This window comes from Canis lupus, chromosome 17 (assembly GCF_011100685.1).
Source record: "Canis lupus familiaris isolate Mischka breed German Shepherd chromosome 17, alternate assembly UU_Cfam_GSD_1.0, whole genome shotgun sequence".
NCBI classification, from domain to species: domain Eukaryota; kingdom Metazoa; phylum Chordata; class Mammalia; order Carnivora; family Canidae; genus Canis; species Canis lupus.
In genome coordinates this window covers 62,228,785-62,255,552 of record NC_049238.1, presented here as the reverse complement: position 1 = coordinate 62,255,552, position 26,768 = coordinate 62,228,785, and the positions used below count along the sequence as shown (strand labels likewise).

Here is a 26,768-nt window from a genome sequence, read left to right as displayed (position 1 = left end):
CTGAGGGGGGCACTTGACAAGATGAGCACTGGGTATTATGCTATATGTTGGCAAATTGAAATCCAATAAAAAAAAGAGTTAAATAATGGAGTTGTCTAGAATTGCAAAATAATTAGAAGCAACATATATATTCTTTAATAAGAAACTACTTAAATAATTAGGGTGGTTATAAGATGGAGTACAATATAGCAGTGAAAAATAAACTAAATGACAGTGACTAACTTGAATATCTCACAAAGATTCTGTGATAGAAAAGCAAGTTTTCACAAGTGCATCAAATATGTAATATTTAAGTTAAAAATATGTAAACAATTCCATATATTTTAAGAAAATTTATAGTGTAATAGGAATATCAGGAAATACATAGGAATACTTAACCTTAAACTTAGATGAGTCAGACTAATGAATTAGCTCTGGAAGGAAGGTAGAAAGGAAACATGCATCAAATATATGAAATTTTTTTATCTCATTATGGATAATGGGCAAGACATTATTCACTAAATATTTATATTCTTTAAATATCAATTTTTCACAATAAATTTAAAATATTTTAATTTTAGGGTGCCTGGGTGGCTCGGCAGTTGAGCATTTGCCTTTGCCTCAGAGCGAGATCCAAGTTCAGGGATCAAGTCCCACATCAGGCTCCCTGTGAGAAGCCTGCTTCTCCCTCTGCCTGCGTCTCTGCCTCTCTCTGTGTGTCTCTCATGAATGAATAAATAAAATCTTTAAAAAATAATCAAATAAAGTATTTTAATTTAAAATCGTTTTTATTACTTTTAAAATATTTAATTTTTTTCAAAAAACTTAATTCAAAATTAAATTTTAAAAATCTTTATAATCATATTTTATTATTTTATATAATATTTATTATATATGAATTATGTATACTAAAATATGCAAATATATAAATATGTCTGTCTTCCCATGTCCCTTACTCCTTCAGTTCCTCCTCCTCCATGCCTCCCTTGACTTGTCTGAGCTGACCAGATCCATTCCTGTTTGTGCTTCCCCTCTACCTGTCTGTTTGTCCAGGCTTTGCTTGCATCTGGACTTGGCTTGCCTTTGTGGCCAACCTCTCTCATCAGAGGGGCCAATTGTCATCTCTCCCTTGTCTTTCTCTCCTTAGGGGTAAACAATTCACTGCTAAAGGGAGATATATTTGTAGTGTTTTATAATATACAAAGTGTATGTAATTTAAATAACCTATCTAATCCTGTGTGACACGGACAGGGGTATATTTTTCTTTTAACCACATTTTATAAATGAAGGAATTATGTGTCAAGGGAAACTGCCAAAGCTAAGACCTCTCTGCTAGTAAGTGGTGGAGCTGGGGTCCAACTCCTATCTCATGATGCCTTTTCCTATGCATGCTGGCTCACGATTCCACACCCCGCTGGGCCCCTTTCTCCCATACACGGAGCTCAGTCATCCTCCTCTTCTTATGCTCTCTGGGATGCCTGCCCACAACATCTCCATTGCTATTCTTATTTCCAAAGAAGTTTGTATATTTTAATGTTATATATATATTTAAATATGTCCGTTTTTTATTATGTTTTCCTTTGCTAGAATAACAGTCCCTTGAGAAAAAGCATCTCTGTCTGTTTCATTCACTAATACATCCCAAGCATCCAGAATACTGTCTGACATAGTAAAAACTCATTATTTGAATAAGTGTTGACTGCAGCAGTAACAGTGCATTCCATTTCCACACAGTTCTGATTATTAAGTTATTCTCTTTATTTCTAACCAGAAATTTCCAACCATTGGATTTAAGCTCTTGACTTTTACTTTTTCTGACAGAAAGTCTTTCAAATAATGGAAGAGAGAGAGCAACATGCTACTTCTTTGAAAATACATTAAGGGCACCTGGGTGGCTCAAGTCGGTTAAGCATCCAACTCTTGATTTTGGCTCAGGTCATGATCTCAGGGTTGTGAGATCAAGCCCCATGTCCCAGCCCACATCTGGCTTCACACTGGGCATGAAGTCTACTTAAGATTCTCTCCCCATTTCCCTCCACATCTTTCCTCCTGTCTCCTCCTCTCTGAAAAATAAAATATAACATTATTCTTCCTTCCACAGGGAGACCGAGTTTTGAAGCAAGATAAGCCTAGGCTTGGGTTCTAGCACTATCAGGTCTTAGATGTGTGACCAGACAGTTTAGTTAACCTCAGTAGATTTTGTGTGTATGTCTGTGACACTGTCTATAAATTGGAGCAAATAATAGCATCTTGGCAAGTTGTGAGTGTGAGGAAGGATGTAGGTTTCCTGTCTCAGGTGGTGGCTGACCCATAGTAGGCTGACACATCATCGTCTAGCCTCACTCCCATTTGTGCACTGTCTGGACCACTGTCTGGACTAAGCAGAGCAACACTATCATGACTAACTATTAAGAACAGGAGCTCATCACCATGTGCTGCAGACAATCTCACACTTGCCCTATGCTAAGGTTTTAATCAACCAAACTTTTCTTTATATGTATGGCTTTGATATATCCACTCATCTTCTACAAGTGCAGTAGATCTTTCACTTGAACTCAGAACTTCACCTTTATATTACATTTTATCTTGTCAGATTAGGTCCATTATTCTAACCCACACTGATAGAATCTTTTCTTCAATTTTCCCTCATAATTTGAAGTCACCTGAAACTTAGGCCAGTTTCTTCTTAAGTTTTACTCTAAAATATTGATAAGAACTTCCTTAGAATAGGGTAAAGATGGACGTGTTTGGAACCAAGAATGATGGTCAAATAAGGAGGAAATATTCCTCTGGTCATCTGTCATGATATTATTTTAATGACAGCATACCTAGTGTTTCTTCCTGGAGTGCTCTCCTCTTTCCTCCATTCATTAGACATCTCCTACCAACTTTCAAATCTCTGATTGTAGGCACCTCCTCTAGGCACTTGAGCCATTTGTACCCCTCCTATGGGTTTCCATGGTACACTGTGCCTCCTATGTTCAAGCTCTTATAAACTCTATAGTCTTTCAAACTCCAAGTAGGTATGATGGTGTCTGCCTTGCTCACCGTTGTATTTCCAAAACCAAGCACAGTTCCTGGGAGATAGCTAGGTTTCATAAATCTTTATCAAATGAATAGATGTTTTTATTTAAGTCGATAAATGATTTTATTCCTGACAGATATAACAATCAAGAACAGAAGAAAGATGTTAACTCATCTCAGGGCTCCTATGATAAGATGTGGTGAGGGACATGATGGGTGGGCTTGGCATAGCTTGGGTTATTTGTAGGCTTCTAGATACTTCTAGTTTAGTCTTTCAGGTCAGGAAGCTTCATCTTTTGGAAGAATGAGTTTGATAGTCCCTGGTGATGGGGAAGCACATGGATTTTTATGCATCACCCTCTCTTCCTAACTAGTTTTAAGCCACAGGCATGTGGATCTTCTGAGATGTCCAACCAGGCCAGAAATCAGGAGTATGCTATGGCCCAGGACCAAGTCTTATTCACCACCTGGTTATTTTCCTGTATGTTGTCTGCACTGCCTTTCTTCTGATTACTACCATCTACCTATAAATAAAGAACTGAGCTATTCTCTTATGCATGATAGTTCTATTTGGTTATTTATCCAGGATTATTCTAGTCTTTAGGACAAACTTTGAAATGTGGAATTCCTCCCTCTTAATATTTAAATAGTGCCTGGATAAAGGAGAGATATACTAAAACTAGGCCTATCTTCTCCCAGCAAAAAATCTGTAACATATATCATACAACCTCCCCTCTCTCAGCCATACACAAGAGCCACATCCTGGGTATTTTGGGTGGCAGTGGTTGGGGATTTAACTGAGAGAAAAGAAGACTCCCTGGTCTTGAGGTGCTCCTAGACTGAGAAGTGGAAAATTTGACTCTGGCGTTGGGTAATTACATAAAAATTTTCACAAAAAGGCAGTTATCAGCCTCATTTTTGTCACCATGTCCACCTTCTCTTTATGCTGTGGCCAGATATGTGCAAGTTTTAACTCTCCTTGTAGATATTGAGTAAGCTTATAGCCCTGGGTATCACTACATCAAAGACTTTTAATCTCAGCTGATCAGAATAATTTTCAAATGGAGGTCTCAGATTCTCTCTCTCTAGAAATTCAATTTAAATAGATCTGGGATAGATCTTGAGACTCTGTCTCTTTAAGTGGGTTCCCGGGTCATTCCACCTATATATGAAGAACTGAGCCTAGTGACAAAGTGCAACTGTGGCTAATCCACCTGGTCTGGAAGGAAATTCTGAGAACATCTAGTGCAATTCCCTCATTCTACAGTGAAAATGTTAATCCCAGAGTGGGAGGCCTAAAAGAGGGAAAGGATAGAGAATTGCACATAGATATAAGCAAGATTTGGGGTGTGGGGGTGGCGGGGCATCCAACCTCTCTTACATTTACTCAGACTAACTAGTCCCTCATCTCTGGAAGCTAGGTCCTCATCCTGGATGCCAAGCATAGGAGTCTGGCTGACCTCTGCTTCATACTGTCTGTGATTTGCCTGATGCACTGGCATTTCTGGGCATAGTCTGGTCACCTAGAATGGAAACAACACCATGCAACCTGTGCACTGCCTTAGATGGTTAGTGTGATATTCAAAAAGGAGATTCTCTCACAGGTCTCTGAGCAAGTTTAAAAGGCTTTTATAAGTGGTCTTTTTTGCTCTGAAATTCCAATCCTCAGCCCTTTAAGCTTTGTTCGAATCATTGATATAGAAGCAAAAGGCAGAGTTCTGGGAGGCAGATCATGTGTGAAGGAAGTGGAGAGTGGAAGGGGTGACTGGGTTACTCCTAGGCTTCTAGATACATCTAGAAGGGCTGTCCAAAGCCAAGGATGAAGGGCCCTAGGATATCTTAACCCATGCTCCTGGGGTGGCAGCCCCCTTGACACATACATTTTAGAAGCCCCAAGCTTTAAAGTATACAGAGAGATACAACAGACCCATAGACCCACACACTCCTGGCTACTCCTTTCCCCAGAGCTGCCATAGATGGGTTGTAACTTTTCACAGGTGGCCTACCTGGAGGCACAAGCTTGAGCATCCTGTCAGAGGAGGTGGGAGGACCCAATTCAAACTATTGCCCCAGGAGAGTGGAGCATTGGGCTCTGAGCTCCTCTGGTTACAAAGATGGCACTGAGGCTGGCTGGTGAACAGCTCTGGTCTGTGACAGAGCACAGGCCCAGCCTAACTTACCCAGAGACCCCTATATTCTACTATCATCCAATCTCTTTCCATATCCAGGCCTAGTTATCCTGGGGACCAGAGTCTATCCTGAGACAACAGTGCAGGTCATGGGTCATTGAAACAAAGAGCCTGTGTGGTGACCTGTACACTCAACCTGAGGAAGGTGGGGCTTCCTAGGAGTGAATGCCCTTATCTTCCATTCAGGTCTGGGTTTCTTCTGTGTTTTGAGGGAATGGACTGCTCCACATTCATCCTCCAGAAAAGAGGGTCCTTATTCAGGGGTATGTTTGAAAGAACAGGGGGAGAGATCTAATGAGAATCCCCATCTGGGTCTTTCAAGCCTCTCCCCACCCCCACCCAGGGGTCTAGGTAATAGGAAAATAGGGGTGTCCCATGGGAGCTATTTGGACCCTGCCAAGCCCTTGAGGGCTTGTGCCACAGAGCAGATAGGGTCCTAGAAGAGCCTGGATTTGAAGAGAAGAGGCAAAAGTAAAACTGGTGAAAATAACCTGTCCAAAAAAAATGTGTTGGAAGAAGAGGCAGAGATTATGACTGAGATAAAAGATGCCACATGTAGTAGCAAAGAGTGTAGGCTTGGAATTGAGTCTGGCTGTGTGGCTTTAGCCTGTGTGCTTCCTTCCAGCTCTGTCAAGTGGTGAGATAATAATGCTTGTGTCGTGGGCTATTCTGAAAATCAGAGGACATATATTATATATATATATATATATATATAATCACACACATACATATACATATATTCATGTTCTACCTGTATAATGTATTTCACTAAACTAGTAACAACCAAACACTGGGCAGCAGAAATACCTGGAGGGCTGGTTAAAATCAGGCTTCGCAGGCCTCACCGCCAGAATCTCTGCTTCAGTAGGTCTGATATGATGCACTTGTATTTGTCACAATGTCCTAGGTGGTGCTATGCTGCTGGTTCAAGTACCACCCTGAGAACCAGCGCTCTAGGCAGTAAGCTCTCTGAGAGCAAAGAGGAGTTATTTCTGTGCCTTTTACTAGTCCCCACTTGACAGATAAGCAATGAATATTTGTCAGTAAAAAAATTGAATGAATGTACTTCACATAAAGAAGTCCGGTTTTCCTTTGCCAGGTGTCTCTTAGGTCTCTACCTCTGACACTGCAAGGCCAGATCCCTGGGACAAGGGAAAGATATCCTCAGAGCCAAAGATGTCCTCTGGATCTGTGGTGCTAACCTGTGGAGCTGAATCTGTGAGTCCAGGCCAGAGTCACTCCCTGCTGTCCTCTTAAGAGGCCCTCTTTGTCCTCTACAGGCCATGGTGGCCTCAGGCTACTGTCTCCCTTTGGGGATAGGTTCACCTCAAAAGCACTCATTCCATAGCACCCATCTCAAAGATAGGGAGTGGGAGAAGAGGACCCTCTAAGCTGTATCTTCATACTACCAAGACCACTCACGCCCAGTGGGATTCAAAAGCAATGGAGGAACATAGAGGCAGCCTTTTCTATGATGAAAAAAAAAAAAAAAAGGTGCAAATGGTTTATTCTGAGCAAAAGAAGAGTGTACCCTGTGTGGAATATCACAGAGAGCTTCCAGTTCTCCTCAGGCTCCCCTCCCACTCCCAACACTCACAGCTGGATGACCTGCCCAGCCCAGACCTGAGACCTCTACCCCCAGACTGAGGAGCAAGAGTTCTTCTTGTTCTCTCATTCCTCCTGCCTTTTCATCCAGCTTCTCCTGCCAGACACCAGGGACACCGAGAGGAGACAGAAAACCCATAAGGTAATCCACTGGTCAAGCAAAACTCAGATCACGAGTACAATAAAGTCAAGAAAAATAATAATAACAAAGAAGCTCATCCCAGAGAGTCAGGAAGGAGTAAAAATCAGGCATTATGCAAGACTCAGACTATGAGGGTATCATCTTTATTATTACATGACCTCCTTCTGTCCCAGATCCTGGAGTTGCCAGTCAGGATAGATCGTCGCTCAAGCTGCCAACCCACAAGCCTTGCAGAGCAGCTGCTTGCCTCAGGAGAAGCACAGGGCTTTAGAGATATTCTCACTTCACTCAAATGGGAGCTTACAACCTAGTTGGTCAAGAAAAACAGACACACTGGAAAAGTGAAATAATTCAAGAGATATTGCAAGGCAGTTGCCAAATGGCTGGTATGAGCAATGCAGTAAGTCTTAGGAACTTGGCATAGGTTCCCATGGGTAGGAACAAACAGAAAAGACCAAGGAAGAGGTCTTGAAAGATGGGCTGAATTTCAGAGGCTGGGCATAGCAGAGAATTGGTCCAGGCAAGGAGGGCAGGAAGTGAGCAGAGGCTTAGAGGCAAGGGACACCCAAAGTATATTCTGGACAACACCCAGATGTGCCCTGGTGGCCAGACTGGTTTGGCTGGAACTGAGGGTGTGTTCAGGGGAGGAGCCAGATGTAGGGCTGGAGAGGGGCCTGAGACCCAGGGGTGGATCCTGAGATGGCATGCAATGGAGTTTGGACATCACCTCCGGCTGTCTTTGGAAAGAAGCACACAAGAACATACTGGAAATTGAGGCTGCTGGGAAAGGAGGCAGAACATTTTCAGGGCAGGAGGCAAGGATGTCTCATCCTTAAAAATAAGCACCCTTTGTTCCAGCATCAGAACCGCCTTTCAGTCCAACACAGGTGCCTCCTTGGTCTCCACAATCACCAAAACCCTGTGGCTCTGGAATCCCATCACAAGGTCTAAAGTTGTCACCACTTCCTTGCCACTGGTTACAACCAGTTGGGCCACAGCTGGGGGCCTCGGTGTCCAGGAGGCATGGACTAGACTCATGACAGCCTAGGTCTCCTGGGCCTGGGTTCGGACGTGGTCCCGAGCTCGGGCTGGGACAGCGCAGAGGCTCGGCACAGGGCTCTGGGCTCGGGCAGGGTGCTGGAAGGGGACTTGGCTCTGGAAGTGGGTAGGCTGCTGGGCGCTCACAGGGCTGCGGACAGGGACGTGGCTCGGGAAATTCACGCTGCACTGGTCTAGGTCGTGGGGCTGCACGCGGGGCTGGACGTGGTTCCGGACACAGACAGGGTTCGGAAAGTCGCCGCGGTGGAGGACAGGAGCGCGGCCCGGACCTTGCACAGGGTTCTGGGCGCTGGTACCGCCGTGGAGCAGGACGTGGACAGGGACTTGGGGCAGCAAGTGGGCATCGCTGCAGCGATCTCTCTGGACTCCGGTCCAGACGCCGTGATGGACAGAAGCTTGGGAGTGGACGTGACTCTGCAGGTGGCCTCAGCTCCGGGCAGGAGGCTCCCCAGGAGGGTCGTGGGGCACAACTCTCAGAGCAGCGTCTGATGGGAGGAATCTGAACTGCACACTTTTGCGGGGGCACCTGCTTGGGGCAGCAGGGGGAGGAAATCTCTATCCGACACTTGGGACCACATCTCCCAGCGCAGCCTGAGGAAGGACCCCGCGGGCAGCCACTGCTATAGATGGGCTCAGAGCGGCGTGGTGGGGTGCAGTAGTTATAGGAGCCCGAAGAACACGCAGATGGCAGGCAGCGGCTGTGGAAGGGCTCAGACCTTCGTGGTGGGGAACAGCTGCGGTAGAGAGGCTGCAGCGGGCCAGGCTGGAGGCACCTGCTGGTGCTCTGGGAGCGGCTGCGCTGAGAGGAGAAGCTCCCATAAGAGCCTCGGGCCTGGCACTGGGGTGCACAAGTGCTGAATGAAGCCCGGGACTGACGCTGGGGGGCGCAGTTGCTGTAGGCGGTCCTGGATTGGAACTGGGGGGTGCAATTGTTGTAGGAAGCTGGGGACTGACCCTGCAGGGCGTATCTGCCATAAGAACCTTGATACTGACGCTGGGTGGAGAATTTCCCCTGAGTTTGGGAAACTGAGGGACAAGCCACATAAGTCTGGACAGGCTGAGGAGCTGGACAGGGTACAAAGTTCTGGACTGGGTATTCCACAAAACAAGTTTCTGTATAGCAAACTGGAGCACATTCTACATAACACGTCTGAACAGGGCATGGACCTTCACACTGCACATAGGAAACCTCAGGCTGGCATAGGGCCTGGCTTTGAACAGAGGAAATTTGAGACTGGCATGGAGCCTGGCACTTCACCTGGGTGGTCTTAGATGGGCATGGAGCCTGGCACTTCACCTGGGCGGTCTTAGATGGGCATGGGGCCTGGCACTTCACCTGGGTGGTCTTAGACTGGCTCGAAGCCTGGCACTTCACCTGGGAAACTTGAACTGGGCATGGTGCAGGACACTCTATAATTTGCATCTCACGAGGGGCTTGGACTACCACCTGGCTGTTGGCACTGGGCGACTTGGAGGAGTAGAAAGAGGAACCCTTCACACAGCACTGGGGAAGCGGCAGGCAACATTGAATCTGCTGCTGGTCACACATGGTTCTGATGAAGGCAGGTGAGTGAGACCTGACAGTAGAAAGATCAGTGTTAGGAGGATGAGTTGTTGGGGGAGAAGGATCTAGGACCAAGGGAAAGACACTGCTTCTTCCCTATACTTTCCTCCCCAACTATCAACCTTTACCCAAAAACACTTACTGAGTTAGAGGGATCCATTATTAGTCACCACTGCCACTGAGACCTGTCCTGATCTAAGGGAGCTTCAAAGGCACAGCCACAGTTGTAGGCATCCAGAGTCTCCCCTTGGAGGGTGGGCACAGAGTGCAACTGCACCCCCCTGCGTCAGTCCCGGGCTTCATTCAGCACAGAGTGTCTAACACAGAGTGTGTTGAAGACCTTAGGATTCCTTGTCCTAAGTGGCAGGAGAGCACTCTACAGGAGGTAGAGATAACACTGCTTCGGAGGCTGTAGCCCAAAGTGGGGTCTCCACACCCACAGGAGCTTGGATATCCTCACATACATACACTGGTGACACATACAAGTGCAAACATGTAAAAACGAGCAGGTGGGAGTAAGTGTTCAGGTTCCATCTGTGCCCGAAGCACCCACTGAAAAGTAAAGGATCCAGTCCATTATTGCACAGCTCAAACCCAATATAAATGTTTGTTTCTCCACATTCAATCTTTTTAGGTGAATTTCTTTAAACAACCCTCATAGACATATGCAAAACACACACAGACAAAACATGCCAGCCTTGGAAAGGCTCAGAACCAACATGGCAATCTGCCCAGGCAGGTTGCTGTTCTAAATTATCTGACATGGGACAACCTGCTACTTCAGAAATGTTTTCTCCTTAGCTCCTCGTAAAGGCAAGGAATGAGTGCCTAGATGGGGTAACCCAGAAAGTGCAAGATTCCTAAATCACAAGACTGACTGACGTTCAGCCACACATAAAACCCTGCACAGCAGAAGCATACAAACGTGATTTGGGGGATACAAGCATACCCCAACATGACACTTATCCAGGGAGAAACAGAAGCAATCTCCATTCCTCTGCCCTCCCTAAATTCATCTGTTTGTATACAGGCAGCCCTGTGACTGGCATAGCAGGGTGGCTGATTTAACAATTAATTCACCCAACAAAACACTTCTCAATAGGCTCCAGAAATACTGAAAATGCTTCTAATGAAAAGCAAAGCCTTCCATTCTCCATTTATAGAGAATATCTACAAACACATGCCCTTAGGGAAAGTAACCCCCTGACACACAACTCTGCTCATAAGGTGTAAATGCATCTTTTCCAGGAAAAGAGATCCTGATGTGGGAAAATGCTACTTGAGGAGGAGACCACTATTATCAAAGGCAAATACACTGACTTCAGGCCCTCAGTTCTTTGCACAAACTCCACAAATATTCTTATTATATCTCCTAAAAGTCTACCAGACATTTCTCCTCAGGTTTATGTATCACTCTTCCTTCAAGCACTTCCTGGAAGGTGCTTGAAGCTCCCCCACCTCCCACCATGCCTTACCTTGTGAATCTGGGCATCCCCTGAGATGCATCTCTAGCCCAATCCCGGGACCCAACCCCTAGACTCACCCTCCTCACAGCAAGCAGACATTCAGGCTGAAGGATCTGGGCAGAGGGCTGTCTTTATATAAAGAGCTCTGGGCCTGGCTTAATCCATGAGACAGCTTATTGGCATCTGCCTGGCTCATCACCCAGGTTAGCATTCCAGCAGCAGTCCCCTCCCTGTATGCCTGACCTTGCAGTCACCTACAGAATGTGGGAGTATCTCACTTCAATGTCAAAGCTTCTTGACTCTGAAGGAGCAGATTCTTGTTTTCTTCCTCCTTCTTCCCCTATAAGTCTCTCCCCCATCCCTAGGAGATCTAGTGGTGGGGATGATAAGGGGTGGCAAAGCTATCTTTTGTCCTGAAAGATGATTCCAGGCCCCTGACTTCCTCCTTATCTCAGATTTTCATCAGATAAATATAAAAGAGGAAAAGTTCCCCAACTTGAAGCAATTAAAGTCACCTCAAAGATAGAGGCATCTCTACAGAACGAAGAGAACATGGTCAGAGCTGAAGTTAACATTCTAGGTTGGCTACTTACAGCTGAGTGACCTTTAAAACCAACAGGAGTATTAATTTACTCAACTGAAAATAAAGATAATTAAGCCTTCTTTCCAGAGTTGTTGTGAGGGTTAAGGCAATTATTTTATGTAAAAGAATCCAGCCAAGAATGATACTCAAAATATCCAACATCTACTCAGAATAAATGTTAACCATAAGCAACCAGGCACAGCATTTCCTCCTACTCCTAAGCTGAGCAACCTGATGGCTTTATAGCCGGTGCTCAGCTAATGCTACGGTATAGGGTTTAAAGACAGCATAGTGTAGGACAGACACACTAACTTGGCATCCCAAGATACAGTCAGGATGAGACATCTTTTTATCTTTTGCCTACATAATTTTTGCTTATATAATTTAGTAAGTGATCATTAACAATTTAGAAATAGAGAAATTATACTTAAGATTCTAGACATCCAGCTTTTCTTCTAAATCAAAAGATGTGGCAAACGTGAGCCTAATTTCCATAAACCTGAAAATTAATAATTCCTCTCTTAGGGCATATACTTTTATGTTCTACATATACTTATATGTTCTACAATTCTCCACCATTCTATAATATATCTGTGATGCAATGCACAATATAAGTTTCTTTTTATTATTTTACTTAGGCTCTTGTTTTTCTTTGCTGAGATTAAAGGAAAGTGAAATAATCCTTCTACTTGGATCATTTCACTATTTTATATAACCTTCTAGCCTCTATAGGCATTTAAGATTCTGAGCAAGCTTGTCAGCACAGACTTTAGACAAATTTGGGATTGAATCTGAGCTCCAATGCTTGCTAATGGGTGAAAGCTACTTAACGTCCATGAGCCTCAGATTATCTATCTATAAAATGGAAATAAGAAAAAGAAAAAAGAGGAAGAAGAAGAAATAAGAAGAGAAATAAAGAAGAGGAATGAGAATTAGAAAAGCCATAGAATTATCATGTGACTTAAATAAGACAGCTGATCTAAAATACTTAGCACTCAGTTACCCATGTAGCTCTCTGAGCCTTAGTTTCCTCATATGAAGATGGGAATGAAAATACTTCACTAAGTTCTCATGAAGGTAAAATCAGATAATGGTACAAAAGTGCTTTGTGACCTGCAGTGCACATACCGGTCCCTGCCATGGGGAAGTCTCTGCCCAGGTTCACCTGAATTTAGAGTCCAAGTTCTGGGTTCCAACACTCATTCCAAAGGGGGTCTTCAGATACCATTCCAAACTTGAGTAGGATCATAGACTTTCAGAAGGTCAAAGTAACAAGAGTCCCCAGGAATTTATGGTCCTACTCCATCATTCTACAGATGAAGATTCCGAAGCCCCAAAAGATGAACCTCTCTGGGGACTAAAGCTAATGGTTGTCTTGGAGAGACAATTTGTTTTCAACAATATCTAGATAGATGGAGCTATAGAAATATACATGGCTAGACATATAAGCATAGAAACCTAGGAATAGGTGATAACAGGTGTAATGATTTGTAAAATTGATATAAAGATATCAAAAGAAACCTAGGTATATAAATATCTACAAAAATGATAAAAATAGAGATAGATATAATAAAATCTAGAACAAAAGATAGAGACAAGTTAGCAATTTAAAAAATTCAGAAGTATAAAGAATACAAGCTGGGAGTGAAATAGGTCATGTGAAAGAGACACAGAGGCATGAAGTAGCAGCAGATATGCATGCATTAATTTAAAAAGATGAAGGCAAAAAAATAAAAAATAAAAGAATAAAAAGATGGAGGCAACTCAAAAAGCACACATAAATCTAGAGATAACTGACCAAGTACTTGCTATATAACCATCACTTGGCTAAGGATTTGATATGTATTAACTCCCTTCATCTTTAGAATAGCCCATAGGGTACAAACTATTATTATTTTTTATAGCTGAAAAAAATCAAAGTTCAAAGCAGTCAAAATTTGTTGGTGATCATAAGCTTGGAAATGTCAGAACCAGGATTGAAAGCCAAGTTATCTAGAGGTAGAGACTCAGGAAGTAGATAAACAATGAGATGAAGTTACCTTGAGTTACAGATACAGAGAGATACTCTATGCTTTGTTGTACTATGAGACCCTTTTCAGGAGTTATGATCTTTTGGGGCCCAGGCTTGTCGAACCTTAACAGAATTCACTGGTGGGTTAGAATGCCTTGATCCCAAGAGCTAAAATAAATACTTGCCCTCTCTTTGCAAAGATGTATGTTTTTGAACTCTTTTGATAAAACTTCTCCCTTTGTATCACTCACATTTTTTTCATTGGAGTCCCCTCCTATCACTATAGTAGCTGGAGGTGCAGGGACTCATTCCTGAAATGAAGGTGCTATTTGTCATCTCAGGTATCTTTCAACTTTTCCATATAAATTATTAATATTGTGTGACCTCCGCCCTCTAATATTGAAGTAATCGGGGTTTTATCCTGTCACCAGGGTACCATTGAGCTGTCTTCCCTGAGCCCAGTTTCCAGTGGGTCAGATATGCATATTTAAACCATGTAGTACCTATGTGTCAACTAGGGTAAAGGTAAAAAGCACAAAATACTATCACAGATTGTCACCAAATGGCTGTTTAAGAGATAATGAAACAAGGACATCTCTTTGTGTCAGGGAGAACAAAAAAAAAAAGTTAATATTAAACAGAGCAGAAGAGCTTCCCAGTTCTGTTTGCAACTACCCTTAATAGAAACATTAAAAATAAAAGAGGAAGCAAGCACAAGAGGGATGGTGACTGGGGACATTAAATGGACACATAAGGGGATGTAAAGATGTAGAAGGACAGAGAGAGGCCGGAGTTGGAAATGCATAAACAGAGAATGTGTAGAAATGAAGGAGTAATATATGTGTTTCCTCAGCAGGTTAAGAACTAGGCTAGACAAGTCATACCCCTGCTTATATGGAGTATTTGAAGTCTCTGACTGTCTTGTGACACTCATGCCATTAAACAGTAGTACTCTGAGTCTAGAGCAGAACTAAATTAACTACTGTTTTAATCATAATATATTATGATTATTATGGTGATTGGACAGTCCTGCTTCATCAGATGCTAAGCCTCATAGAATATAATCAATGTAGCATTACTAAGTTATCAATATCTAGTGATTTGGAAAAGTAAAATAAAAGGGGTTTGCTGGCAAAGATACATCAAATTTCAAGCTATCTTTGGTTACAGAAAAAACCTTTTGCCACATCCTACTCCTCAGTTACACGCTCCCAATGTAGGCTGATGCTTCATGTCTGATGTCTTTTCTCAGAATTCTTTCCTCTGCTCAGAACACTATCTCCTGTTTTTCTCCCCAACTAACTCTATTCCCCTGTGTGCCAGATATCTGCTAGGAATTGCATCACATTTAGCCCACCTTCAAGTTCTCCATCAGCCTCACTTAGCTCTACTATCACCATCACCCAGGTGAAATGAGCCACACCGACTCCAACAGTCTTCTTTTACGGGACCTACAAATAATGTACTTTTTTTACCAATAGATATGGCTTTTTTCACCAGATAATGAGCATCTTGGCAGCAGAAGACTGGGTCTAGCAGAAAGCCGCGTTCCTAGAAAGTGTCCATTAAATGTTTGTTAAATGATGTTATGAAAATCAGCCTAGTAATAAATCCCTGGAGCCAGTTAAAAGAGTTGGTTGCCTAATAGGATACCAAGAAAGACTTCAGTAGATATAAGTTGGCTAGAAAGAAGATGAGATTTCACTTATTAAATTAAGGATATAGATTGCTCTTTTATGTTTGGATTATTTGTTTGCTGTGGGTTTCAAAGATAAACTACCTTCCAATTTGGAGACTAGATACCTTATTATTTATATTTTTGCCTAAATTTAATCTTGAGGTTAACTTATTTCTGTAAAATTCCTTTATTCATTATAAATCTCTTTTATTAACACAAAGAAGACATTAAAAGTTGTGTGGCCTCCAGCAAAGTCACTTAAATTCTCTGGGTCTCAGTTCTAGACAAAAATCCTGAAGTTATTTCTAGTCCTAATATTAGATTCAAATTATAAAGATAAAAATAAAGTTAGAAAGAGATAGAAAATTATAGATTGAGGTAGAACAATGAAATTAATAAATATAGCGCTATAATGATAGTGTCATCATTAGATATGTATACAGAAAGATGAGAAGATAAATTTGCATAATATTACAGGTGATATTAATATTAAAATATATTATTCTTCATACTATACATAAAAATTAACTCAAAATACTCTAAAAATTAACTCAAAAAAAGCTAAAACTATAAAACTATCAGTAGAAAACATAGAAGTAAATTAATCAACAGTTTCTTATATACAACACCAAAAGCAGAAGCAACAAAAGAAAAATAGTCAAATTGGGCTTTATAAAAATTAAAAATTTTGTGCTGTAAATGATAACATCAAGAAAGTGAAAAGATGCTCATATGAAATGAAAACACTAATTTAAAAAGATATGTGCATCCCAATGTTTATTGCAGCATGATTGACAGTAGCCAAGATATGAAAGCAACCTAAATGTTTGTTGATAGATGAATGGATAAAAATTATGTGTGTGTGTGTGTGTGTGTGTGTGTGTGTGATTGTGTAGTGGAATCTATATATACAATAGAATATTATGCAATAATAAAAAAGATAAGACCTTGCCATTTTTAACAGCATGGGTGGGCCTAGAGTAGTATATTATGCTAAACAAAGTAAGTCAGACTGAGAAAGACAAATACCATATGATTTCACTCATATGTAGTATCTAAAATACAAATAAATAAGCCAACAAACAAAAAGCAGAATCAGACCTATAAATACAGAGAACAAACTGATGGCTATCAGAGAAAAGGGAGTTTAGGGGATGGGAAAAATGGGTGAAAGGGAATGGGAGATATAGGCTTCTAGTTATGGAATAAATAAGTCACAGAGATGAAGGCACAGCACAGAGAATATAGTAAATGATACTGTAATAGTGTTGTATGGTGACAGATGGTAGCTACACTTCTAGCGAGCACAGTATAACGTACAGAGATATTGAACCATTATATTGTACACATGAAACTAATGTAACACTGTGTGTCAATTACACTCAACTTAAAAATATCTGAATCTCAAGAAAATGAAAAGATAACCCACAGAATAAAAGAAAATATTTGTAAATTATATATCTGAAACTGGACTTGTATCTAGAATATATAAAGAACACCTACAACTAAATAATAAAAAGATATTACAATTTAAAAATAGACAATGGATCTGAATAGATTTTTCTCCAAAGAAGATATACAAATGGCCAATAAGCACATAAAAATATGTTCAATATTATTGGTCATCAAGGAAATTCACATCAAACCCTCAAGTGACATACCACTTCATACACACTAGCATGACTATAATGAAAAAAAAAAAAGGCACTAACAGGTGTTGAGGAAGACATGGAGAAATTGAAACCTTCAACACCATTGCTGGTGGGAATGTACATGGTGCAGCCACTGTGGAAAACAGTTTGGCAGTTCCTCAGGTTAAACATAGAGTAGCCATTGATCCACCAAACCACTTCTACCAAAATGAAAATGTTATCAAGAAAAATGAAAATATGCATTTACTCATAAATTTGTACATGAATACATTGTAGCAGTGACATTTACAATAGTCAAACTGTGGCAACAATCCAAAGGTCCATCAGCTGATGAATGGATAAACACAAAGTGGTACACTGACACAATGGAATATGTATTTACCATTAAAAAAATGAAGTTCTGATACAGACTACAACATTGGTAAACCTTATAAACATTATGCTAACTGAAAGAAGCTGCTCACAGAAGACCACATACTGTATGACTCCATTTCTTTTTTTTTTTTTAAGATTTTATTTATTTATAGGGAATGTGCACAAGCACAGGGGAGGGGCAGAAGAAGAGGGGGAGAGAGAATCTCAAGCGAACTCCCTGCTGAGCACAGAACCCAATGTGGGGCTCAATCTCATGACCCTGAGATTATAATCTGAGTTAAAACCAAGAGTCTGAGACTTAATCAACTGAGCCACCCAGGTGCCCCTGTATGATTCCATATCTATAAAATGCCCAGAATAGCCAAATCTGTGGAAACAAAAAGTAGGGCTTGGGGGAATGGGTTGTGACTGCTAATGATTTCACAGGACTTCATTTTGGAGTGATAGAATATTCTAAAATTAAGTTGTGACAATTATACAGTTCTGTGAATATACTAAAAACACTGAATTGTACACTTCAAGTAGATGAACTATATGAAATGTGAATTATATCTCAATAAAGATTATATATCTGTATTTACATGGATATATGTGCATGTGTATACATATAAACATATATGAACATATCATATACAGACACACACACACAGATATATTCCTAAATATTGGTAAAACCTAAATCACATTCATGAGGCATAGACTCACAGGGTTTTTGAGAGCCAGCCTCCCTGTTATATATATGGTATCTCCTACAATATCCCTATTGTCCCTATTGGAACCTCAGTCAGGCATCTTTCCCAAGCATCCTGGGAACACAAATCACCCAGACTGACATGTTCACTGGAAGCTGACCCATAATCCAAGGAAATAGTGTATGTATTCTTCTCAGTGATGACTACTTTTTTATATTTTCCCTATTAATAGTCATTATCTCAAACACTCTATGCTAGAAGAATGTGATCTTAGTTCATGATGTAAAGCTTTTTAAATATGCTGATGGGCACTAAGGAGGGCACTTGATGGGATGAGCACTGGGTGTTACACTATATGTTGGCAAATTGAATTTAAATATTAAAAAACACAAAAAGCAAAGATGTTAAAAACACTCAATAAGTATTTATAGATCACTGGATTACTAAGTGAGATTAGTGGATTCCTAAAATTGATTACTGGATTCCTAAAATTGAGTTAAGAGTAGTCATCATCCATTCACTCAACAAACACTCTCTGAGCAGCTATTTACAGCCTCTGCCCTCAAGAAGCTTGCAGTCTAATGAAGAAAACACATAAATGAATTGACATTTGTAATGCAGAGTGTTAAGTAAAGCTTTGATAGATATAAGCACCAGATAGGGACCTAGAAAGAGGTCACCTAAAGAAAGGAGAATCCAGAGCCACTGCCTTCCAAAGACTTTACTTTCTGTCTCTGGAGAAAAAGCTACACATATTCACAAGTGGGAGAATGAGACTGTGAGCTTCCAAGCCTGAAATTGAGTGGCCCACAGCCTCAAAAGGCAATTGTCTGTGACAGAGTTGCCAGATTGAGCAAATAAAAATACAAAATGCCCAGTTTGAATACAATTTTAGATAGACTACAAATATATTTCAGCATATGTATATCCCAGGGACTGAAGGAATTAAGAAAGTTATTTTAAGTAATCCAATCAAGAACTTGGCAGAAGACTGAACAGACATTTCTCCAAAGACCTACAAATAAATGGCCAATAGAGACATGAAAAAATGCTCAATATCATTCAGTATCAAGGAAATACAAATCAAAACCACAGTGAGATACCACCTCACACCAATCACAATGGCTAAAATTAACAAGTCAGGAAATGACATATGTTAGTGAGGATGCAGAAACAGGGGAAACCTCATGCAGTGTTGGTGGGAATGCAAGCTGGGGCAGCCACTCTCTGGAAAGCAATGTGCAGGTTCCTCAAAAAGTTGAAAACAGAGCTACCCTACGACGCAGCAATTGCACTACTGGGTATTTACCCCAAAGATACAAATGCAGTGATCCAAAGGGGCACCTGCACCCCCAACGTTCATAGCAGCAATGTCCCTAATAGCCAAACTATGCAAAGAGCCCAGATGTCCATCGACAGAAGAATGGATAAAGAAGATGAGGTATATATATATATATATATATATATATATATATATATATACTACTCAGCCATCAAAAAAAGAAATCTTGCCATTTACAACATGGGTAGATCTAGACAGTACTATGCTAAGCGAAATAAGTCAATCAGAGAAAGACCATTATCCTATGATCTCACTCATGTAGAATTTAAGAAACAAAACAGAGGATCATAGGGGAAGAGAGAAAAAATAAAACAAGATGAAATCAGAGAGGGAGATAAATCATAAGAGACTCTTAATCAGGGGATCCCTGGGTGGCTCAGCAGTTTAGCGCCTGCCTTTGGCCCAGGGCGCGATCCTGGAGTCCCGGGATCGAGTCCCACGTCAGGCTCCCGGCATGGAGCCTGCTTCTCCCTCCTCCTGTGTCTCTGCCTCTTTCTCTCTCTCTCTATCATAAATAAATAAATAAATAAATAAATAAATAAATCTTTAAAAAAAAAAAAGAGACTCTTAATCATAAGAAACAAACTGAGGGGTGCTGGAAGGGAAGGTGGTGAGGGGATGGGGTAACTGGGTGATGGACATTAAGGAGGGCACATGATGTAATGAGCACTGGTTATTTATTACCTAAGACAGATAAATCAAGATCTCTACCTCTGAAACCAATAAAAACATTATATATTAATTAATTGAATTTAAATTAAAAAAAAAGAATTTACATTCCAATGGAGAGAAATAAATAATAAACTGAATGAGTAAGTTAAAAGAAAAAGAAAGATATTTCAATACTAATACAGATTGGAGGGATGATGGTGATAACGTTGGTGATGCTGATTCATTCATTCTTCCATGCATGCATTTTTCATTCAGCTAATGGGTACTTACTATGTATAAAGCATTGTGCTACATCCTGGGGCTACAGTGATAAGATAAACAAATGACTGTAGCCCCTGTTCTTAGAGAGATTTTGGTCAAGTGGAGAGACAAACATTAATCAAAGGGCCACATAGGTAGTCAATGAAATCCCTGATCAGTGTTTGACAGGAGAGGTTCACGGGAGGCCAGGAAGGCTTTCCTGAGTAAGGCAACATGGGGCTAAGATCTAAAGATAAGAAGAAGCACCAGAGCATGAGGAGCATGGTAGAAGGAGGGAAGAGCATGTATGAAGAGATAGCAAGGAAGACTGGAGGGATGGTGGCACATTCACCGAACTGGAAGCCACCAGTCAGTGTAGGCAGGAGGAAGGGACCACCAGGTGTACATCTTCAGATGGCAAGCCCCAGTTCTAAGCAGAAGTATGCCAAGACCAGACTCTGGGTGCCCTGCAAGGGGTAGTATGGAGCTTACTGGTACAGAAGCAAGAACACAGTTGTGGGGACTCTTTGTCTTAACACAGAAAATGGATTGTTGATTCTGTTAGTGTTAGGCACCCTCAGACACAATCCATGTTTTACGCTATTGGATCTCAAGAAGTAAAACCAATCGAGAGACTGAGCCCCCAGGAAAAAGGCAAGATCTCTAGGGGCAGACATGCCTGGGCTTATCCTGTAGCTGTCTGTCCAGCAGCTGTGTAGAACAGCAAGTCACTTACTCTCTCTGAGCCTTGCTTAGTTTCAACTTATATAAAATGTAAACAATAGCTGGTGCATAGGTGGTTGTAAAGTCTAAATAAAAGGTATGTAAGGAGTCAAGCCATGAATAGGCCCTTAATAAACACAATTATCATTATTATCACCATCATATTATTATTATTATTATTATTATTATTATTATTAACACTACAGACATTTTCATTACATCATGATGCTCACCTAATGGAAAGAATAATTATTTCTGAAACAGTTTTCAATGAGCCAAAATTATTTGGAATATGAAGTCATATAGGTCTGGCCATGTGACTTCAGAAATAATTAAGAGTAAGAACTGGGGTTTCGCACCATGGTCTCAGCTTTCACATGTCCCCTACTGTGCCCCCCACCTCCCCGAATCTCTGTATCTTCATATCTCAACACTGTTGGTTGTTTCCCTTGCTGACTTATCAAAGTATTATAAAGTGTGATACATATTATGAACATTCTTTAATATAAATCACAGGAAACATGAAAGCTACTACCCTGTACATGCAATCTGGTTTCTAACACTAGACTAACAGAAGGGAAGAAGATCCCTTTTCCAAGATTAAGGGACAAAGTCACTAAACTTGGTCTGGAATTTTCCTAGAGTGTTGTCTGGACAAGGCAGTGCACTGGCTGGTATGTTCAGAAGCTGAATTGGGCAGTTTTGCCTGGAGAAACTCCAATGGCACTGGTGGGGCAGGGGTGCAGGGAAGTGGTGCTAAGGGATCACAGGACAAAGAGCAGAGGTGCTAGAAGGAGAAATTTTATTTTCTTCCATGGTGGGATTGGGATATGCTGGTTCCACAGGAGGGTGCCTGGGGTTAGGGAACAAGAAGTTTGGGGGAGCGCAGGGACAGAAGAAGACTTCATTTTAGCATCTCAAACTTGAACAGAAGAAATGGTGAGGAGAGGGGAGGTCCAGGTTACTTGCCCTCTCATGGCTGCTCCTCCAGACATGACCCAAGTCAGCAGCAGCCCCCAGAGATGTGGCAGTAGCTGAGCACTTACTTTCACCCCTGGGATGAGGTTATGCTTCTCATACTTTCAGCTCAAGGACTCCAGAATCTCTGTGTACAGGGCCAAGAGGATATCTGTTCCCCAGGCTGCTGCATGCCAGCCATTCTACCTTCATGCATTCACTCCTTCATTAAGTCAATAAATATGTATTGTCTATTTTGAAGCCAGATTTTTTCAAATGCTCTTGTCATAAAGATCAGCCAGGATTCCTTAAGGATGTACCTGGACATAATGCACTGTAAATCAATTTACTATGTGCTATTCGAGGGAGGGCTCTTTGACCCAGGTGTGATCCTTAACAGCTCTTAGCTCAGAATAGTGCCAAGTTCTTTGGCATGTCTCTCTGTTCTTCCAGAGGGAAAGCCCACTTTTGGCAGAATCTGTACTGGTCTTTTTTCTTCTCCATTCTCCTCTGTAGTCCCACTGAGTACTCACAGAAGGGGTTGATATAAGGAAGAAATGAGTGAATGTCACTGACAGTGAATTAATAAGGATATGCCTTTGGGATATACATGGAGAAGCTTGGATCTAAGGATCCAATTTTTTGACCATGAATCTCATTATCTATCAGTGCCTCAGATAGTACTCTTATTAGGCTTGAGAGCACAAACCAACCAAAATTAAAATCAGATGAACTGTGGGTATATGTAAGCAGGCCAGTCAAGGTAATAAAACTCAGGTCACTGGCCAGAAAGAGAAGCTCAAGGGGCAACCAACCAGTGGCCAGGAGGCAACACAAGGGATTGTGGGATCATGGTAGAGACAGTGACACGAGAAGCCATAAGAGACTGGAACTGGAGATGGTAGGTAAGTGACAATTCTGCCACTTGGCCATTGGGGATTCCACTGGGCTTTGTTTCAAGACCAATGTATAAAGATAGGGAATACTCACATGTGAAAATTCATGCTTTGCTTATTGACACACTTGAAATTAAAGACAAGTAGGTCTAACTAGGCAGAGATATATGTTGTACATTGGAGAGAGCACTCTACTAAGTGCTCAAAAATACAAGAATAATTATTCCTGCCTTGGAGGCCATTACAAGCCAGCATGGAAAACAGATGAGGGTGCATATGACTTCTCTGTGAGACACAAACCCTGGTGCTACTAGAGCTTAGGAGAAGGCACTGGAGAGGAACATGGTATCTGGCTGATGATACGGCAATGAGGTCATCATATTTTCAGGATCAAAGAGAACTGAGGACTCCAAGACTTCATTGATGGACAACAGGCAGGGAAATAGAATGGATAGAATAGGAATGGTCAGTACTAGCCTAGAAAAAGGAAACAAAGACTTGCATTATTGTTCAAAGAAAGAGTCCTAAAGACCTAAAGGTGATCATCATTGCAAAATGCCCCAAGGAGTCTATTTCATTTGGCTGTTAGGACATCAATAATGACCTCAGAAAGACTGATTTCAAAGGAAATGTGAGAGCAGAAGTCATTACTTATCCTTTCTATCAATGAATTTGCCTTATAAAGTGGTAAATAATGAAGAAGTGAAAAACAACTTTATAAGGAAGAAGAAAGCCCAGAGATGAGATAACTACCATTTCTTGAGGCTTGCCAAAACAAAAACCTTAAGAACATTAGGACAGTACTCAACTGAATGTGGAATGCGCAGAATTGATTGATTCAGGAAAGAAGAGAATAACGTGGGTTGAGTTAGTTATGGAGGCTGGTTCAAAGGACCAAGAGGAGTGGCCATATGGGAGTAGCCATACTGTGTACTGATGCTGATGCTGATACCTTCATTAATAATGAAGGTATGTTTGATCATGATGGTGGTTTGCAGAAAAACTGTAATCTGTGAAATGAATGTGTTCCTGAGAGTCATGTCACATGAGAGCAAATTGTTATTGTCCTCTCCTAAGCCATTTAGTTGCACATAATAACTCATTTAATCCTTACAACAATCCTATGAGTTATGTGATTATGCTAGCCTTTTCTGGGGGTTAGAGAAGTTAGTGACTTAATTAATTCAACATCATACAACCAGAATTTCATTGAAATAATATGTATTTAATTCATATGTATTACCAATGAAAGATAATTTTCAATAATGTAATAAAACACTTAAAATGACTAACTTAAATGGAATTAATCATTATTTCATAAAAAGCATTATTACACATTTGTCAGAGTGTCATTTAATTTAGTAACACTTCCACCTATCATTGGCCAATGAACACCCAAGAGAAAGGAGGACATAAGAGAGACAACTATCCAGGATGTTTTCAAGTTTTGAACTGGGCAGAGGTGATGCTATTCTATGAGTTGAAATCAATAGAGAGGAAGTTTGATGAATGGAGGGCTAGGGAACGGTTTTGTAAGATTTTATTTTAGAGAGAGAGTGTATGTATGTGTGCAAGCACACGAGCAGGCAAGGGTGAGGGGAGCAAAGGGGGAGGGAGAGGGAAAGAGAATCTCCAGTTGACTGGGGATTGAGTGCCAAGCCCTAAATCCAGGGTTAATCTCAGAACCCTGAGATCCTGACCTGAGCTGAAACCAAGAGTGACTAAGTTTAACTGACTGAGCCATCCAGGAGCCCCTTAGGGAATGGTTTTTATACGGTAAAATTTGAATTTGGAATGAGAATGGTGCCCTTGATTGGAAAAATCTGGAAGGCACCCAAATGATTCCCCCTGAAGTTCAGGAAAATATTTGGACTTTGCATGTTGACCTAGGAGCTAGGTAAACAAAAAACATTTTTCATGCATCCATAATATTCCATTCTAGATACTGAAGACATGGTATTGGGCAAGATAACAAGGTTCATACTCTCAGAGAGTTCACATTAAATGGGAAGAGGAGGGCACAAAAAAAGTAACTAAATAAGAAACCAGTTGTTGGTGATATGTGAAGTAAAGAACATAAAGCATAGTGATGTGCTTGAGTGCCAACGGGCTATTTTAGATTCAGGGGTCACTGAAGGGCTCTCTGAGAAGGTCTGCTCAGTTGTCAGAGTGACATGTTAACTGAGGCCACAGGAGCAGATAACATTGCCCAGGAGAGGTGAGGAGAAGGAGGAATGAACAGGAGTGAAAGGCTCAGACACTGCTGGAAAGCCAGCTTTGTTCTTACTATGTGACCATGGACAAATTATTTAACTTCTCTGGACCTCAATTTCCTTATCTATAAAATTAATGAAGAACCAAAGTTACACATCTGTGAGAATCAAATTAGAACATCATATAAATTAATGAATTTCTGGCAACACAGACCTTAGACATACAGAACTAGAGAAATCAGATACACTGTCCTCTCCCTTATTACTTTGTTGACCTGTCCATCTGTTCATTCATTCATTCACTCATTTTAATAATATAAGAAGACTGGGGAACCCACCCAAAAGAAAGCTAGGATTCAACAATAACCTACCTCAAACCACAAGATCCTGTCCCACAGGCCTCACTGTGCCCCTCCTCAACCAAAATATTAATTATTTAAAAAAAAAAAAACCTTTTATCCATACCACATTCCATTTCTTTTATTCATACCACATTCCATTTCACATAGTTCATTTCCAACCATATATACAATGGGTAAAAAAGAGATATGTTGCTTCTTTTAAACTTAAACTTTTAAATTCCTCTTCTCTTACTTTCATTTTAGGAGCTTTTCAAGGAATATGGTTTATTGGAACACTTTTCATGTCAGTTGCTCAGGCCACAATCCTCTAGCCCAGGGCTACTACTCTACAGGGAGGAAAAAGCTTGCCTTCTGGCTAAAGTTAGTACCTCGGTCGGGATGGTAATAAGACTCAGAACTTGACGCCCTCTCTTTATTCCTCTTCTTATACAATTTGTCTTTCTGGGGAAAGGGACAGCCACCTAAGTCACCAGGAAGGCTGCCGATCTTAATACTCTTATGTGAGGTTTCCTCCTCATTGGTCTAATGTGATTCCCTCCACATCCCTGGTCTAACCACTTCTAGTCATGAGACCTCACCTGGGAGCTAGCCAAAACTAGTACCCAACTAAATGAAAACCCAACCGATAACTGTTTCTCAGGGAGGCCAGCTGTAAGGACTACCTGTGTTGGAATGTCGCTTAGATAATGATGGATTTCTATCTTCACTGATTTTCATTAATGTCCTCTACTGACTACTTAAGGTACAAAAGTGAGTAATTTCCCCTTATAAAACTTTTCTAGTGTTTTCCATGGGTTAAAAATGGTGGATTCTTCACAGCCTTCATAGCACAACACGGCTTTCATGGCACAACATGGCATGATATTTCAGTCCATTTCCAGGGACCCATTAGTAGCCTAGGATGCAACGGAAAAGAGAGAGGACTACATTCTCCTGCAGGTCCTTTAGGGTAGAATGGTGATCAATAGCAATTATGTTTGAGGGATGCCTCCCGTCACTTTTGACGCTGGAATCTCTGACATATCCACATGGGATGCCACCAGGAAGTCAGAGGGGATTTTTGATAATGGACCTTCTCTAGGCTTCTACTTCCATTGCCTTTGGCATGCTTTTAACCCACTGGAATCAATTTGGATTGCAAGATTTAAAAAAAGATTGGTCTTCTGTAACACTGCACAGCCTCAACACTCCTTAGGAGACCAGGGAAAATGACCCATTCATTAATGGGACGTTAAGTTTCAGTGTGATCTATCAGCTAGATCTCTTCTGCAGGCAACAGGGCAAATGGACTGAGGTACTCTATGTCCAGCTCCAAGTGGTCCTAAATCAGGATCTTGATCTAAG

The 26,768-nt window shown here is 41.2% G+C and overlaps 1 protein-coding gene across 3 annotated transcripts in view; it reads right to left on the bottom strand.

Moving 5' to 3' along the window:
* Positions 1-7,060: 7,060 nt before the first annotated feature.
* Positions 7,061-26,768, bottom strand: part of LOC100686380 (keratinocyte proline rich protein) — a 30,818-nt gene continuing 11,110 nt past the window's right edge. The window contains exons 1-2 of one of the 3 annotated variants that reach the window (XM_038562288.1): positions 11,106-11,159; positions 7,061-9,575 (exon numbers count right to left, since the gene is read on the bottom strand). In XM_038562288.1, coding sequence (XP_038418216.1) covers positions 7,772-9,547 — 1,776 coding nt within the window. In that variant the 5' untranslated portion in view covers positions 9,548-9,575; positions 11,106-11,159 and the 3' untranslated portion in view covers positions 7,061-7,771. Of the gene's footprint in view, positions 9,576-11,037; positions 11,063-11,105; positions 11,160-26,768 lie in introns of those variants that run through there. The other 2 variants (XM_038562286.1, XM_038562289.1) reach the window with 2 other exon arrangements.